This window comes from Watersipora subatra, chromosome 10, assembly GCF_963576615.1.
Source record: "Watersipora subatra chromosome 10, tzWatSuba1.1, whole genome shotgun sequence".
Taxonomy (NCBI): domain Eukaryota; kingdom Metazoa; phylum Bryozoa; class Gymnolaemata; order Cheilostomatida; family Watersiporidae; genus Watersipora; species Watersipora subatra.
The window spans coordinates 55564978-55584399 of NC_088717.1; the positions used below are offsets into that span (position 1 = coordinate 55564978).

A 19422-nucleotide genomic window follows, 5' to 3' on the forward strand; every position below is an offset into this window, starting at 1 on the left:
TAAAATATACAATCATTTCAGTCCCAAATTTTCATCCAATGTACAATGATCGATTACAATTGTGCAAGTGTGAAGGTGACCTTCACACAAAGGTCTGTCCATATGAAGGTCAGTCTATATGAAGACCAGTCTGGGAGGGTCAAATCGTATGCAAAACTAATAAAATGTTGTAATTAGCCAACTGGAGAAAACATTATTTTACTAGCAGCTCCCTTTTGATAATATTTAGCCCCAACATCAATTATGTAATATTTATGTTGAGTGTAGACCAGGACAAACTGACACAAACAAGGATCGACAACTCTTTGCCCATTTATCACTTTGTTGGTAGAAAGGGTGGGTTTTACCTTATAAATTATGTCGCTATTTCAGATTGAGCTAGTAATTACATTTAGTTTCTCATACCCTGCAAGATTTTCACATAGAGCCCGGAAAGCGGGGATGATACAGACATATGATTGTTATATATTATGTGAGATGAGCATCCCTGTGATAAGATAAGACAACCTCGATAGAAACCGCCTATTAATAAAGCAAACAGAGAGGCCGGTTAGACAGAAGCAAGCGCCTACCATCAGATGTCGCCTGCTCTGCTCCATCTGCCTTCTCCACATAATGCCCGACACCATGCTTGAGGTGAAGACCTCCAGCAAAAAAAGCCAAGCTTAACCATTGTTTGTTTTCTTCCTCCTGAGAAATAAAGGCAATCACAGCAAGTGTAAAACTATACTCCAGCTGATATTGAACTCTCTGTTGCCAAATGCCTACCAAGGATAGGGAGCATTTCAATATCTTGCTAATAAAAAGCAGGAAACCCTTGAAATATAGAAGAATTTTTTTTGTGTGTTACATGAACAACTACCATTAGCGATGAACCAAATCTGTATTAACCTCTGAGAATTATCTGGAATAAGCGAAGGGCTCACCTCCAACTGCAATGGGGTGCTGTGTGTCAACGCCCGGCAGTGTAGGCCAAGGAGCACGGCTAAGGTTCTCTCCGTGTCAACTAATGGAGAAACTATCATCAGTTCTTCTGCAGAGTAAACCACGTCATCTTCTGGCTAAAAGCCAAACAACAAATATTAAAGTATGAGTTGGCATTATGATAAATACTTGGTGAGTGTATATAACATTTATATACCTTACTATTATGTTACATTAACAAAAGCAGGTTTCTTTATAAGTGCAAAACTAAAGTGAAGTCGGAAGTCATTGTACAGATAATACCTTTGCTGTGTGTTTTAAAATTGAATCATGCCAGACATGAGTCAAACTTGAAGAAATGCCCCTGCAGAAGTGTACAATGTTTGGTGTAACAAAAAGGCAAATTAAAATTGGATCTCCAATAAAATTGTTGGCTCCTTGTAAAGAAGTTATCTCAAACAATTTTGCAGGCGTTTACGATCAGACAAAAAAGTCATAAAACCGAAATGTTGATCGTGATTTGATACTAATCATGTACTAAGAAATCTTTCAGTCAACTACTTATCCCTTTAATTGGTCACTCTTCACTCTAGATGCATTCTTATGAGATCCAAAAGTTGTTGAAACTTTTGTTTTTATATACTTGTACTTAAACAAAAACCATCAATAAAAATGTTTATATGACGGACTTCAGGCTACTTGATCCATATCCATTCAGCAACCAAGAAAGTACGTGAAATGCAAACACTGCAGGTCCTTAAAATCACAGAGATAAGATGTGAGTAGCAAAAAGTAACCATTTAGAGAAGTAATAGAGTGAGATCCGAACAGACACCAGTTGGAACCAGTCATACCTTCAGGTAGTTTCCAATGAAGCATGAGCTGAGGCTAGTTTTAACGTGTGGGGAAAGAGAAAGCCTGTCATAGACATCTGTAACATCTTTTCCTATGTACCCGAAGAGTGGATCTACGGCTGAGGCTGTACACTGTAATTGTACGGAGCAGAACTGGTGGTATGAAATCATAAACAATAGCAATCACACTAAGGGTACAGCCATCTGTTAACAGCAAACACTAGTGAACCTATGACCTATGAACTGGTAATAACTGTTCCATCATGAAATATCTAGATTAGAGAAATAGATGATACCAACTCCACATGTGCATCTTGTAAAGTATTTTAACATTTTATTACTCAAGGATGATCTTGCACAAAATTTCAGTAGATTTTATCAGAAAGTATCGGTATTTTTCTATCATTTGCGACTGATCTTGATGTTTGAAGTGATCTGATTGTCAGGATGTTTCAAGATTAAAATTTACAAAACTTGATCACGGTTAAAATGCTCAGATCACGCGAAAGTGTGATTATGATGTCAAAAAAGTTGCAAAAAGACCAACAGAAAAGAGCCGTGTAAGGCTGCAACTTGTACGCAATAGCTGATGTGAACTATCACAATGATAACAACTAGTGACATCATTTCACACGTACCATTCTTATGAACGTTTTAACCGTGATCGCTTTTTGTCAATTTTAATCTATAAACATCCTGGCAGTCAGATCACCTTAAACATTCAAAACAATCGCAAATAATAAAAAAATATCGATACTTTCTAGTAAAATTTTGTATAAGTTCATCTTTAATGAAACCTGATCAGATTGTTAAAAGTACGACTAGGTTCTGACGATTGTTAAGGGTACGACTAGGTTCTGACACTTGTTAAGGGTACGACTAGGTTCTGACACTTGTTAAGGGTACGACTAGGTTCTGACACTTGTTAAGGGTACGACTAGATTCTGACACTTGTTAAGGGTATGACTAGGTTCTGACACTTGTTAAGGGTACGACTAGGTTCTGACACTTGTTAAGGGTACGACTAGGTTCTGACACTTGTTAAAGGTACGACTAGGTTCTGACACTTGTTAAGGGTACGACTAGGTTCTGACACTTGTTAAAGGTACGACTAGGTTCTGACACTTGTTAAAGGTACGACTAGGTTCTGACACTTGTTAAGGGTACGACTAGGTTCTGACACTTGTTAAGGGTACGACTAGGTTCTGACACTTGTTAAGGGTATGACTAGGTTCTGACACTTGTTAAAGGTACGACTAGGTTCTGACACTTGTTAAGGGTACGACTAGGTTCTGACACTTGTTAAAGGTACGACTAGGTTCTGACACTTGTTAAAGGTACGACTAGGTTCTGACACTTGTTAAAAGTACGACTAGGTTCTGACACTTGTTAAAAGTATGACTAGGTTCTGACACTTGTTAAAGGTACGACTAGGTTCTGACACTTGTTAAAGGTACGACTAGGTTCTGACACTTGTTAAGGGTACGACTAGGTTCTGACACTTGTTAAGGGTACGACTAGGTTCTGACACTTGTTAAGGGTATGACTAGGTTCTGACACTTGTTAAGGGTATGACTAGGTTCTGACACTTGTTAAGGGTATGACTAGGTTCTGACACTTGTTAAAGGTACGACTAGGTTCTGACACTTGTTAAAGGTACGACTAGGTTCTGACACTTGTTAAAGGTACGACTAGGTTCTGACACTTGTTAAAGGTACGACTAGGTTCTGACACTTGTTAAAAGTACGACTAGGTTCTGACACTTGTTAAAAGTATGACTAGGTTCTGACACTTGTTAAAGGTACGACTAGGTTCTGACACTTGTTAAAGGTACGACTAGGTTCTGACACTTGTTAAGGGTACGACTAGGTTCTGACACTTGTTAAGGGTACGACTAGGTTCTGACACTTGTTAAGGGTATGACTAGGTTCTGACACTTGTTAAGGGTATGACTAGGTTCTGACACTTGTTAAGGGTACGACTAGGTTCTGACACTTGTTAAGGGTACGACTAGGTTCTGACACTTGTTAAGGGTATGACTAGGTTCTGACACTTGTTAAGGGTATGACTAGGTTCTGACACTTGTTAAGGGTACGACTAGGTTCTGACACTTGTTAAAGGTATGACTAGGTTCTGACACTTGTTAAAGGTACGACTAGGTTCTGACACTTGTTAAAAGTACGACTAGGTTCTGACACTTGTTAAAAGTATGACTAGGTTCTGACACTTGTTAAAGGTACGACTAGGTTCTGACACTTGTTAAAGGTACGACTAGGTTCTGACACTTGTTAAGGGTACGACTAGGTTCTGACACTTGTTAAGGGTACGACTAGGTTCTGACACTTGTTAAGGGTACGACTAGGTTCTGACACTTGTTAAAGGTACGACTAGGTTCTGACACTTGTTAAAGGTACGACTAGGTTCTGACACTTGTTAAAGGTACGACTAGGTTCTGACACTTGTTAAAGGTACGACTAGGTTCTGACACTTGTTAAAGGTACGACTAGGTTCTGACACTTGTTAAAGGTACGACTAGGTTCTGACACTTGTTAAGGGTACGACTAGGTTCTGACACTTGTTAAGGGTACGACTAGGTTCTGACACTTGTTAAAAGTATGACTAGGTTCTGACACTTGTTAAAGGTACGACTAGGTTCTGACACTTGTTAAAAGTACGACTAGGTTCTGACACTTGTTAAAAGTACGACTAGGTTCTGACACTTGTTAAAAGTACGACTAGGTTCTGACACTTGTTAAAAGTATGACTAGGTTCTGACACTTGTTAAAGGTACGACTAGGTTCTGACACTTGTTAAAGGTACGACTAGGTTCTGACACTTGTTAAAGGTACGACTAGGTTCTGACACTTGTTAAAGGTACGACTAGGTTCTGACACTTGTTAAAGGTACGACTAGGTTCTGACACTTGTTAAAGGTACGACTAGGTTCTGACACTTGTTAAAGGTACGACTAGGTTCTGACACTTGTTAAGGGTACGACTAGGTTCTGACACCTGTTAAGGGTATGACTAGGTTCTGACACTTGTTAAAGGTACGACTAGGTTCTGACACTTGTTAAAGGTACGACTAGGTTCTGACACTTGTTAAAGGTACGACTAGGTTCTGACACTTGTTAAAGGTACGACTAGGTTCTGACACTTGTTAAGGGTACGACTAGGTTCTGACACTTGTTAAGGGTACGACTAGGTTCTGACACTTGTTAAGGGTATGACTAGGTTCTGACACTTGTTAAGGGTACGACTAGGTTCTGACACTTGTTAAAGGTACGACTAGGTTCTGACACTTGTTAAAGGTACGACTAGGTTCTGACACTTGTTAAAGGTACGACTAGGTTCTGACACTTGTTAAGGGTACGACTAGGTTCTGACACTTGTTAAGGGTACGACTAGGTTCTGACACTTGTTAAAGGTACGACTAGGTTCTGACACTTGTTAAGGGTACGACTAGGTTCTGACACTTGTTAAGGGTACGACTAGGTTCTGACACTTGTTAAAGGTACGACTAGGTTCTGACACTTGTTAAGGGTACGACTAGGTTCTGACACTTATTAAAGGTATGACTAGGTTCTGACACTTGTTAAAGGTACGACTAGGTTCTGACACTTGTTAAGGGTACGACTAGGTTCTGACACTTGTTAAAGGTACGACTAGGTTCTGACACTTGTTAAGGGTATGACTAGGTTCTGACACTTGTTAAAGGTACGACTAGGTTCTGACACTTGTTAAGGGTACGACTAGGTTCTGACACTTGTTAAAGGTACGACTAGGTTCTGACACTTGTTAAGGGTACGACTAGGTTCTGACACTTGTTAAGGGTACGACTAGGTTCTGACACTTGTTAAAGGTACGACTAGGTTCTGACACTTGTTAAAGGTACGACTAGGTTCTGACACTTGTTAAGGGTACGACTAGGTTCTGACACTCGTTAAGGGTACGACTAGGTTCTGACACTTGTTAAGGGTACGACTAGGTTCTGACACTTATTAAAGGTATGACTAGGTTCTGACACTTGTTAAAGGTACGACTAGGTTCTGACACTTGTTAAGGGTACGACTAGGTTCTGACACTTGTTAAAGGTACGACTAGGTTCTGACACTTGTTAAGGGTATGACTAGGTTCTGACACTTGTTAAAGGTACGACTAGGTTCTGACACTTGTTAAGGGTACGACTAGGTTCTGACACTTGTTAAGGGTATGACTAGGTTCTGACACTTGTTAAAGGTACGACTAGGTTCTGACACTTGTTAAGGGTACGACTAGGTTCTGACACTTGTTAAAGGTACGACTAGGTTCTGACACTTGTTAAGGGTATGACTAGGTCCTGACACTTGTTAAAGGTACGACTAGGTTCTGACACTTGTTAAGGGTATGACTAGGTCCTGACACTTGTTGAGGGTACGACTAGGTTCTGACACTTGTTAAGGGTATGACTAGGTTCTGACACTTGTTGAGGGTACGACTAGGTTCTGACACTTGTTAAGGGTATGACTAGGTTCTGACAATTGGTCATTTACTTGGTCCAAGAGAGCAACTCCTAAAGACAGTGCTACATACCATTTCTTGAAGCTGTTTTATATCGTACACACTTCCTTTGATTATAACCCACATTCCTCCATCAAGGCAGTGATTTTCTAAATCTTCTGCCCGTATGATAGGCACCTCCTCCTCCAGAGTATTCAGATCAGGCGCTGTAAGAACAAAAGTAAAAAGCTATCCTGAGAATTTGCTGTATTCTGACAGTCAAGTTGATATTAGAACAAACAGTACAGACAATCGATAGCTGCAATGATTTATTTACTGGTTACACATGGTTTTACAAACAGCCAATGACCTCTCCATAGTTTTCCGTTCATAAAATTTCCAAAGTTTACATGTTTTAAAAGCTACAGGTGAGAAAAATGTATACAAAGCCTTCAGTGTTTTAGGAAAAATAAGACAAGCCGATAGTCATTAGGAGAACATGAAATATATGTAAGTACTAGAGCAACACTAAAACAATAACAACAACGATATATACATGAACAAAAGCAATGACCCGGAACCAATAGTGTGTTAAATACCTCTTATAGTTAAATAGGAACTTGAAAAGACTACTTACTGAATACTCCAGGCCAGGAGAGATCATTGGAGTCATCCACACTTGCCCCGGGAGCGAGCTGGTTGAACTTGTCGATGACGTTGAGCATATTCTCAAGTTTGAGAATGGTAGTAGAGCGCAGGAAGGCTGTCTGAGCCGCCTTGTGTAAGAGCAGAATGGAGGTGACAAGCTCATTAAAGATCACCCCTGCAATGAGGCAGCATGCAAAGGTCATGCTTTCTTCTCACAACGAACCCATTTAATCGCAAGCACAAGTATTCAAACCTGATCAAGTCCAGATACTAATGCATAAGTTTATTCTCTGGTGCTGAAGCTGAAATATGAACTAAAGGTCAATCAAGGAAACTTCAATTTACCTGCTTATCATATACGAAGTTCACACAATAAGTACAATAAGTTTAGAAAGGTAAAAACTGTCAAGTGTTTTGGTGTTACAATAATGGCCCATACTTTAAAAATTGATTCCATTTGGCAGTTTTTTACTTTTCACTGGATGTGTTGGTCCTAAGTAACTGCACAAAATGAGAGATCACCATACTTACAAGTTACATAAGGTGACAGTTTTCAAATATTCAGCATACAAATCTAAACAGTGTCATAAACAAGCATCCTTAGTGACTAGCGTAGACAGGTGACTGTCACGTATACTTACCAGTCACATCTTCTTGGATGATTCTGGCCAGGCCTACAAAGTGCTGGGGACCGTATCCAGCGAGGCTCGCTGCCAGAGGCAGCACATCAGCTACATGACTGCATACAAGCTCTGTGTACAGTTCCAACAGCCTCATAGCTCCTGCAGAGTGTAAGAGAAACACACGGTCATGCATACTTATACCTGACTAACTCTACATAGTCATTTTCCATCTACTCTGCGATGAGTACATTGAGAACTGTTTTTCATATGAATTTCATCCAAAACCTGACAAGCGAGTTGAAGAAATTCAAAATATTGCACTGTTCAGCAATAAAAATGTTTTTGTTAATATTGTGGTATAGCACATGATATAGTTTAAATTCTTTAAACTGTCTGTCTTGGAAACCAGCAAATAGATGGGTTCTGGTAAAAAATATAATATGCTTGTGGCTTGACTTAGCGAACATGTCTTTGAAAGTACATTTACTTATGGAAAAGTCCCCTTATATACATGTAAATACAGGTATTATGTACACTACAGGTGATAGCACAACTCATTTTGCATGCAATTAGCTGCCTGAGCCAGTATACAAGCTTTCTATCTCAACCAAATATGCGCTAGCAAATTTGGGATTGCGCCACATGTAAGGTTTTCTTTGCTAAGTAATTTTCCACACACCTCAACATACAAGTGTCCCGACATACGAGAAAATTGAGATACGACAAAAGTTTCAAATTAATTTCTGCCTTGAGATGCAAGACAAATTTGCGATATGAGCCTACGAGTCGGTTCTCGATACAACCATGAATGGCCAAATACGTGAGAGGCCGCTTTAAGAGAACAGGATCATCTGGTTTTTGTCGTCAAATAAGTTAAAAAAAATTTTTTTAAAGGCCAGTTAGAAGTTATGGTGGAAGTCAGGCAAAAAGTGTCAAGCCAGAAAAAGATAATAAAAAACTAAAACGAAAACAAAATTAAAGTAAGTTTAATAGAAGATTGAAACTTAGCTTATAGTGCATGTTCAGTAAGCTTTCATTTGAGTTACATTAAAGGTTTAAGTTATGTTACGTAGCATCACAAAAGTTCAGTTTACCAAATGCGTTGCTGTCAAATTTCTCTCACACTGCAGTTGGCCTTCTACTTCTGTCTTGAAGATAAGAACTCCATACAGTACTTTACATAGTAATGTTACATTTATTGCAGATCGCAACCACTAAATAGGTATTTGTGAGCATAGGTAGTGAATTGCAAAAATTAAAAACATGTTTTTCCATTGTAATATCCTGTTTTTAGGTGTTTTTTTTCATAGGATGGGAACAGATTAATTTGTATTTAGTTATTTCATATAAAAATATTGCTTTGCGGTACAAGAAAATTTGCATACGAGCGTCCCAGAATGCATTGTCGTACGTCGAGGTATGACTGTATAGTGAATGCTGTACACGATACCATTAACTGTCATTGGGTTCCGGAAGTTTGTGTTCTCATGGGGTGTTGGGAGAAGCTTAGCGAAGAGAAGCCGTTGGAACCTCTGAAGCAGTGAAATACAGGCCTTCACCTCGACAGGTTCTGAGGCAGAGTAAGTTGAGTCCTGGGACAGCGACTGTAGACTAAACATGCTGTTGGACAGCACCAACCTTAAAAAAAGCAGGGTAAGTACAGTCAACTAATATTACTAGTCTACACTAACAACTGTTACATAACAAGAGTCAACAAAGTAACAGTAACTGATAATTATAAGAATTGTGTATGTGGCGACAACTGCTGACAACTAGCTGCAGCCAGTAACTAGATAAAACCAGAACTTATAAATAAATAACAACTGGTAACAACTTACATTCCAAGTAACCAACTAATAGAAATAACGTTCATGTCATAAACAAAGATACAAACATAGATACAAACATAGATACAAACATAGATACAAACATAGATATAAACATAGATACAAACATAAAAATAAACATAGATATAAGCATATATATAAACATAGATATAAATATAGATATAAATATAGATACAAACATAGATATAAACATAGATACATGTACAAACTGTTGTGATTTTGTACATAAAAGTACCTTAGAAGTTGCTGGACGAGATGAATTAAATCAGAGCTTGTAGATGTATCAGCAGCAGTGGAGCTCGACTCTAGTAACATATCAGGTGACTTCACTACTGCTCCTTCTCGAGACAACCTCTTGCTCTCATCAGGCTCCTTCTCATGACAATCCTAATGTGTACAAGTGTACATTATACAAGTGTACATCTTGTAAAAGTGTACAATCAAACCCATTAACTAAACAAACATACAAACCACCGAATCTATAGTCTGTTTTATGTTTATATAGTACATTACTGTCTTAATTCCTTGCATGCTTAAGAGAGGTAAACTATACAAATTATGTGATCCATGTGAATTAGTTTTGCGTTGTTAAGAGTTGTTTGCTCAATACTGTCAAAAAAGTTTTGTATTAGTTGTATCATGTATGTAGATTTCTACATGTAACAACATCTGTTTAGCTATTCAAGTTTTGCCTTTTTTTGCATAACTATTAGCCAAATTGTGCAGAATTAATTTAATTATGTTTCAGACACAATTAAACATTACAACCATACCGAAAGTTTACAAAAAAAGGATGGAGCTGTTTACTACTAATAATGTTAATTACTACATCTTTAAGGCAAATCAAGAAATTCTATAAGAAGTTTTTGTGGAAACCTTTCTAGCTTGCAGGTAGATATCTAGATAGTGCTAGAAGTTTAGCACTAAAATAACAGCTGACAAAGTACTTTTTATAACAGAATTATTCTAGTTAAACAAATGGTTGACCTGCTAACCCTATATAAAAAGGGAGAAGATAATTTCAACAAAAGTATCCAGCTATAATTTTTCTATGCTTAAATTCAAATCAGTAAAGATAAGACAACTCCAAAAGACTCAAACTTGCGTTATTATTCCAGAGAATTAGTTATTTGTACCAACTTGGGTACAAAAGACTAAATAAGAAAAAAGCAGCTATTTGCAAATCTATAAAACAAAATGACTACTTTCCGATGCCTACCCGAGCACATTCTTTAGCAGTCTCGATGTCTATGGCCCGATCTAATGCCTCCTCCAATCCTCCGTGTCCTATTAAACTCTTGACAAGCAAACCAATCATAAACTTCTGTCCTGATGATAGGTTTTGAACTTCTGACACAGCTAAAAGGGTTTACCTATTTATTAGCTGAACAGGTCAGGCACTTACATGTAATTTTTGTAGACATAGACTCTATCATTCTCCAAACCTCCTAAGCCAACATCAGTTTGCGTGTCGCTTTATTTGTGCTAGAAGTACATACTGTATTCTAAAGTGCATCGCATAAAAGCTTTGCCTAGCTAAAAAAATTTTTAGACGATAATATCGACTAGTTCAGCTGTGCAAAAGATGAGTTGAGGTCAGAAGACATTGTGGAAAGTATTGAACAGTCAGAAGAATATGAAATGGTTTCAAACGGAAGCAACAAACAGAATCCGACTGGCCGAGCAAATGATGCTAATATATTTATTTTAAAAATGTTAATTTCTGGTTCAAAATGTTAATTTTTGTTTCTGAATGTATTATAACTATGGTTTGTTTATGTCACTTGTTCTTGAATATATATTTGTAGAATTGATAGATTATTATATAATTTATAAATTTGCAGAGTTATAGCATATTAATTGATAGCATCACTGCGGTAATCTGAACTCAGCTTACAATGGATCAACGCTCGTAATTCCTGATCTATTGTATATAAAAAGCTAGTTTTGGTTGCAAACTGTAGCAAAAATACCAATAAGTGCAATGAGTTTTTATGCAACCTTGTTAAATAAATTCTAAAATGAAAATATGCCTTCCAATTTAGAATGAAATACAATATTTGCAAGCTCCAACAAATTGCAACGCAGGTTATAAGATCATCATAAGTTAATTGCAAGCAATAGGTATCAACTGGTAGAGACATGTATCAGCTACTCCATGCATATTTATTTAGAGATCTACAACAAGTTAGAGGAAAGTTAGCGAGTTTCTTGCATACAATAGGGCTAATGTTGTACCGCCCAAAGGAGAATGCAAAATATAGGTGACATTCAATTCGCTCGTGAAAGGGTTCAATTTATCTTCTCAATATTCTAATAAAATGTCTAAAAATTACAGTACATTGCCACCCTTTATTTGAAAGTCACCTCTAATAAAGCACCACTTTAAAGGAAGAGTTGAAAAATTTAGCACCATAGCATTCAAATAAAGGCTTTACAATATATACAATGTATATATATTGTAAAACCTTTATTTGAATGCCAATAATGTGTAATTATATTATACATACATTATATAAAAATAAATTATTAAATTAAATATATACATGTATTACATATATAGATACATTTATAAATATATATGTATATATATATATATATATTATAAAACCTTTATTTGAATGCCAATAATATGTAAATATATATTATACATATAATATATATAAATAAATTATAAAATTAAGTATATATATATCATGCATCTCATATTTTACACAACAATAACTTCAATACAGGTTAAAATGACTGACCAGAAGATTCCAAAGGAAGCAGTTGCGAGAGAGAACGACTCCGCTCTTCTGCAGTCGGCAGCAAATAATTCCATCCATTTTGTAACGCATTCTGCGCCGCCTTCTGAACCTACACATACATTGTCACATCTATGATATTTTTAAGAACTAGAGTTGATATACTTCTAGTTAAGTGTCTGTTATAGATGTACTCAAAGGAGACCAGATTAGCATCCATGTGTTTGCGGAATAGAATACAGCATTTCTACTATAGATTAGTTATGGTTTTGGTAAACTTAGCTATTGTGACAGTGCATATTGGTGGTGATATGGCCGACAGAGTGTTTCTTGTTTGAATTATGCTTGACAGATAGTCTTACGCACTACTGATAAATTGGCCACCTGGCCGACAACAAACCTTCAAGCAACCTTTAGATAAAAATACCAATTATAATAACTCCCTCCAACAAAATTTCCAGGCCACTTACAGTTTTCAACACTCCATTGTTGGTAGCAAACGCTACTACTTTATGTTTGAGCGAGGTAGTCAGAGAACCTTCGGGAGAGAGTCCGAGTGTCGATGGATTAACATGATGATGTCGAGTGTTTAGGAGCTAGAGATTAACAATAAAGCAAATATAAGCCATAGAGTTACTAGAGAGTGCACATTTAAACCATGTATAAATGAAGCAAATATCCAAACGGGATGTTCGCAAGAGGAACTGCCATTAGAATATATATGGAGCACACCTGCAGGTTCAACAAGTTGAGAGTGGTAACAGCGACACACTCTCGCTCCAAAGATGGAGGCCATTCGCTCTTCATTTCCATGCCACTGCATATCTGTGTAAGCACCTCGTCTATCAGTTCAAAGGTGAGGGAGCAAAGGTCAACAATATATGGCATTCTAACAGCGAGTTCCCATTTCTTGCTGCTTGTAAACACAAATGTCTGAAAATAAATTAGTAAAATTTCAAAGGGTATACGCGAAAAATTTGATTTGAAATTGTTTGAAAAAATTCTCTCAGCGAATGAAGTATGCTAAAAGACACTTCTGAAGACAATCAAAAACTTGGAATTTATAAAAATGGAATTTAAGAATCTTCTTTCAACAAACCGTCTAAAGTCTGGTTCAAGTCAAAAGGTGAATGTGAGTTATGGGCCACTGAGAAATGATAAGGTAGATGTTTCCAGTAAAACACCTTAAAGTAATGAGACAACTACATCCACATGTTTGATACTTTAAACTGCCTGCCAAGACCTTCTTCAATAATACTTAGACATGAAAATTGTTTCACGTTATCATCATCCTCGACTGCAAAAATTAGAGTTGGCTCAAACCTAGCGGGTAGCTCTCTTAGACATACCGCTGACCTACCTGACACGAGCCAGAAGCAGCACCCGCAACAACTCTGCTAGACAACTCATCAACAAGCTGGGGCTCTTTAATGGTTGGACAGTCGAGGGTGTCAAATGTGCCCCAAGTGTAGACCTTCAATATGGATACAATTAAAGTGATATATTAAGATATCTAGCAAAACTATTACCCATTCATGTAAAATAGCTTCAGTTTAAACAAGTTTTGTGGGATAATCTCACCTGCCCGCCCTCTGCAACAGCCACCACATGTTTAGAACCAACACTAATATCTGAGATTCGAGTCTTCAATGAAGAAATCCTTTTAGGAACTCTGAGATAAGCTTCCGAGCCATGCCCTAGCCTGTGGCCAGTACCATTACCCCATGTGTAGACGTGACCCTCTGGTGACAACCCGACGCTATAACACCAACAGTGAATACATAACCTAGGGCTTTTCAGTCGGGCAGAGTAGCTCGCTATAGCTCAACAGATTCCTATGTTTTTACAGATAGACTATGATCCTTGGTGACAGATGCTGTTACAACGGTGCAGTGGGTTACCAGCCTAATCTAATACCTGAGTAGCAGCAACTACATTGACCAAGTGTTATGGCATGTGGTCCACATTCAAAATTGCAAAAATCTCAACCTGAAGGTGACCACTACCTCTAAACCAAAAATGACTGCTTGAAACCGATGAACCACAATTGTCAGCTGAAACAGTTGCAGATTTGAAACGGTTGCCGAGTCATAATACTACATGTACATAACTCATATCGCCTTTCTTACAGCAAATGCTGAGAGAAGAATCAATGGTCTCACTAGTTTAGCATAGGCTCTTGATAGTCACTAATAATATACCATTTTAATGATTGTCAAACTTCATCCTATTTTAGATGTACAAGTAATATGATATTCTATATAACCATTCAAATTAGTATTTATGCTAGAGTAAACTAAAAGGTAATGAAATTACAAGCATTTACCTGAAACTGTCTCCATTAAGGACCTTCTTTAGACTGAGATCTTTGGTTGAACACTGTTTGAGCATGTCAGACTCACCCCAAACTAGCAACCCTGAAACATTTGTTATCAATGTTGTTAATATATTGTTAATGATACATGGTTACATTACAATGTAACAATACATTGTTCTCATGAAACTCCATATCAACTGCTTTAAAATGGTGAACAAATAAACTAAGAGTAAGATAAAACAACTAACAGTTAGTGATTATAATTAGTATAAACTAAGAGTAAGATAAGACAACTTACAGTTAGTGATTATAACTAGTATAAACTAAGAGTAAGATAAGACAACTTACAGTTAGTGATTATAACTAGTATAAACTAAGAGTAAGATAAGACAACATACAGTTAGTGATTATAACTAGAATAAACTAAGAGTAAGATAAGACAACTTACAGTTAGTGATTATAACTAGTATAAACCAAGAGTAAGATAAGACAACTAACCATTGGTAGTTATTACAAGAGTAGACGAATTCTCACAGCCAAAGCTTATCTGCATAGCTCCGCTCACTCCTTGTACCAGGGTTGGTCTCACGCAATTTTCAGTGTTCCCTAATCCTACAGCAGAGTCAGGCTATGCATTGAGCAACCACTAAAAAAAGGTATTTAGAAAAAAATTCTTCAGCGGCTTTATGCATTACGTTTGATAGCGCAATTAACATTTCACAATTGCATGCTATCCCAATGACTGCATGCACCTTAACGGAAAACAGCCTTTCTATCTCCTGGCACACAAGACACTCTAGGCAGAAAACATGGCTTTTAAATATCTATTTAGCTAACAAACCCACATTCAACGTATAATCAGTTTGTTTTATGAACAAAGCAGAACAGCTGTACAAAAAATATAACTACAAATCTACTGCGCTGTTGCAAGGCATAGTAGAAGTTTTTGTTAATAAATGGAGTCAATGACATCACAAGAACTCAAATGCATTTTAACCAGCCAAATGTGTGGCACCAGACACGGTGAAATAGCAAAGCTTACCAAGAAGTTTCCTGTGCCCCCTGCCCCATGTGTAAAGATCTCCAGATTCTGTTATGGCGGCTGAATGGGCGGGTCCACAGGCAACCTGTGTCACTTTTTTTCCTCTTAAGCTCTCTATGACAGTCGGTGAAGAAACATGGCTGCAATTTCATAACATCTTCATTACAAGCAAAAACTGAACAGAAACATATACAAATGTGATGAATATTAATTCATATCATCAACTTAATTATCTCTCAAGCAATAAAGGAGCTTGAGACCGTTCAAAATTACAATTACAGATTTCAGAGATTTTAGAATACCAATTTGAACAGAGATTAGTACCACATCGTATTTAATATAATAACTAAACTATCAAAGTGCCAGTTTAGAATGAATTTGTTACTACATCGTAATGAAACATTTACTTTAGACCCTTGTGCTCAGAGTTAGTAGTGAGTGTAAGAAACTTGTGAAATATCCTTGGCATAGTCGAATAATGGGTTAAAACAAATCTTCAGTAGATTTAGTTTTTAGATGCAATGATGGACTATTCATATATATCTACCTCAGGCAAAATACGCATAGACTGTTTGCATAGAGACCATTCCCAACAGATCTCGAGCGTTTGCATAGAGTTATCCCCAAAAAATGCATTATCTACATAGAGCTATCCTAACGAAAATACCCTTGATATGTTGGAACAGGAACTCACTTGGTAGTGTTGTGACCAAGTTGACCATACTCTCCCGAAGTCTCATTGGAGCCCCATGAGAGGACGAGTCCCGAGGCTGTGAGAGCAAGGAAATGACTGGCTTCAAAATGTGACGCGATCTGAACTACGCTGTGACTGTGCAAAGCATCTACTGAGGTCAGATTCTACAAGAAAATATTTGGGCATTTTTCTTACAAAAGCATTTGACTGACTAGCAAGAATTTTTAAACATTGGAAAAACAGTGGTTCAGATTAGAAGACTGATGTAATATTATACAATACTATATTATTAGTATTGCATAGTATTAGTAACGATACTAGTAATATAGTATTATGCTACTCGTATTTTCTAACAATACTATTGTTAGAAAATAGTATTTTATCTAACAATACTACATTACTATTAGCTAATATATATATGCAAGCAGATAAAACATCCCTTTTAAGTTTGCTTATTTATTTTGAATAATATTAAAGATATTTTGTGTATTTTATTTCTAAGAACTTCTACCTGCATTTCGGAGCTGTAATTAAGAACAAGCACTCGCCCATCAGTTGTCAGAATATGCACACACTTAACCGAGCATGCCAACTGTTTGACACCTGCCAAGTCACCAAGTGCATCTATAGCATGTGGTGATCTCAAATCAGCTCCGAGATTCCATGCAAGCCAACCCCATCCATAGACCTGAAGTACAGTAAAAAACATAAACCAGTTATGAAAGCAACACAGATAATTTGACAGGTGTAACGAATTTGCTAAGAACAAGATGTTGTGTTATGACCATAACGGTGAACTTAGGTGAACGATGAACAAATTTACAATTTGAATGTCTGTGCTTCTCTAAGGCTATCAATAAATCATACCGACAAATTTGTTTTTAAAAGTCATCTAGTGTCATGAGCATTTTATTACCGTTGGCAGTAAACTGATCAGCGACTCTAGCGGATGGCAACTTCGTCCGACTAGTGAATGATTAGGAAAATGTCAGACGATAGAAATACTTCTGCGGACTCAAAAGGTATGAATGAGCAAAAATATTTTCGCAATGCAGCACTCGGTTATTCCGCACTAACATAATACTTAAAAGCTAAAATAATTGCAGCCTCACCTCAGACTGAGCTCCAGAGTTCGTTTCACTAGTAGATTGAGGTTCATTGAGGGTGGGGAGATATGGAGCAATCAACCTGTCTATGTGAGACATGATTATCACACAGACCTGCTGCAGGTCCATTATCATATCCGAGTCCTTGGGCAGCTGCGAGTCAGTCAGAGAAAATTAATGCAATGCTAAGGAGGCGGCCAGCAAAAGTCACTCTCAGCAGCTTAATCTAAACTAGAGTTAACTGATTCAACCGTCTACACAAAACTTATATGATAGTGAAATTTATAAATTTTATTCAGAAAGCTTAAAACTATTTAAAATTTTCTCAACAGTTAAAATATCCATAAGCAGAAATTTTTATTTGCGATGAGGGTACTTAAAAATGACAACGTGAAGGAGGCAGGTAGATTATAGGAGTAAAATACAGTTTTGTGTAAGAGTGTCTTTGGATGTAGAGATTACGCTTGCACCATAGTTCAAGGTAAAAGATTATCTGCTCATAATCACATCACTTTACAAATTCACACTACAAGCTAATTGGTTCCCTCAATAAAATCTTTTTGAGTTTGTTTTATACAGAGCTTTAGGTAAAGTTTATATATTAAAGTTTAGCAAAGCGGTGAGAAAGGAAGCAATCAAAATTCAGTAACTATATAGACATGACTTGTAAAGATGATATTTCTAAACTTGTAGCAAGAAACAATAGCTCAGCGTATCCCCATGAATCACTGAGAAAAATATAAACAATTGCTAATTTTGATTTCTCTCTGATATACTCAGTGGCAGAGAATGGTGAAAAAAGCTAAAACACACAAGTCATCTGTAACTCAGATGTCAACTTATGCTGTCCACATAATACATAAAAGGTCACCTGCAAGTACTTAAGGAAGCACGCAGTAGGTGATAGTGTGTGGGTACCGAGCTCTATTCTATCTGTGAAGTTGTCCTCTCTAGCATATCTCATCGACTGTGAATAAAACACATGACATTCAAAGCAATTAAACATCTTTTGAACACCGCAAATGAGGTCGCATGTGCAAAAGGATGTATTGAAAACCACAATGCCTACTGGCTAAGGGCTCAGCAGATCACGACTGCATAAAACAGCCTTGAACACACTTCCTTAGCTTCCCTATAACTGTACTTTATTATATTGTGATCTCCACTGAGTCTATTATCTCTACTAGTATGCTCGACAGACCCTTGCACCGTGAGAGATCATCATGAGTAGTCAGTGCGTGCATAATTAACTTTTTCACTACCAAATTAATTTCTTTACAAGTACATAAATATGGTTTCAATAAAACCTAATATTTGTCAGGGGCGAGTAATCGGCATAACTTTTGAACCACATATTCTATAGAAAATGTTTTGATACCAAATTATTAATCATTAAATTTTACCTTAGCTGGTGCCATGAAAAATGCCACTGAGAAGATTCCAATGCAAGAATGAGAACTAACATTTTTTGGCCATTTTCGGAAAGACCGTGAGCATGTCTGAGTCGAACGATTTATCAATATTATTAGTTTACAGCATTATTATTACTGATAAAATATGAATAATAACTCTCAGTAGCCTTGCTCAATAATAATCACCCAAATTTCATAGACTAAAATTAGTAAAAATTCGTAGCTGTAATACGTTTAGCAAAGTTCATTTGAGCAGATTACATCCAACCTCTAACAATTAGTTGAAAAAGCTTACGCAAAAAAGTTCCTATTATTAGAAAATGTTTATTTAAAGGTTGACGAAATTTACAGCCATCACAAAAATTTCATAGGTTGGAATCCCGTTCCAAAGTGGCTCAAATGGGACGTAGTTGAACACGATGGCTTCCGTTTACACTTTCATGCAATCTCATTCGTCGAAATATTCTCCAAAATATACTTCACGCATTCAGTAAAACCATGTCTATTGTTCTTACACGCTTATTTCATCGTCATTGTAATTCTGTCACTTTGAGCACTGATGTTTAAAAACCTAACGTAAAAATTCCTTTAATTCTTAACCTTAGCTCGAAGGAGTGCATATCCTCTGATAAATGCAACAAACTTGTTGGTTACCTGTGATAGTCCAAAAATGCTGCAGAAATTGTTCGCACTATTTAACAGGAAGTGTTGGTCACATGATCAGATTACGA

The 19422-nt window shown here is 37.0% G+C and overlaps 1 protein-coding gene across 1 annotated transcript in view; it reads right to left on the reverse strand.

Annotated features, from left to right (window-relative positions):
* The window catches only part of LOC137407224 (E3 ubiquitin-protein ligase HERC2-like), a 97972-nt gene that overhangs the window by 69497 nt on the left and 9053 nt on the right, over positions 1–19422 (reverse strand). Inside the window, 21 exon segments of the mRNA XM_068093830.1 lie at positions 573–690; positions 927–1061; positions 1779–1910; positions 6349–6482; positions 6893–7078; positions 7545–7685; positions 8977–9164; positions 9609–9760; positions 10593–10723; positions 12124–12232; positions 12591–12716; positions 12853–13053; positions 13481–13594; positions 13702–13879; positions 14447–14537; positions 14936–15049; positions 15480–15619; positions 16174–16337; positions 16685–16861; positions 17286–17432; positions 18151–18246. Coding sequence (XP_067949931.1) covers positions 573–690; positions 927–1061; positions 1779–1910; positions 6349–6482; positions 6893–7078; positions 7545–7685; positions 8977–9164; positions 9609–9760; positions 10593–10723; positions 12124–12232; positions 12591–12716; positions 12853–13053; positions 13481–13594; positions 13702–13879; positions 14447–14537; positions 14936–15049; positions 15480–15619; positions 16174–16337; positions 16685–16861; positions 17286–17432; positions 18151–18246 — 2974 coding nt within the window.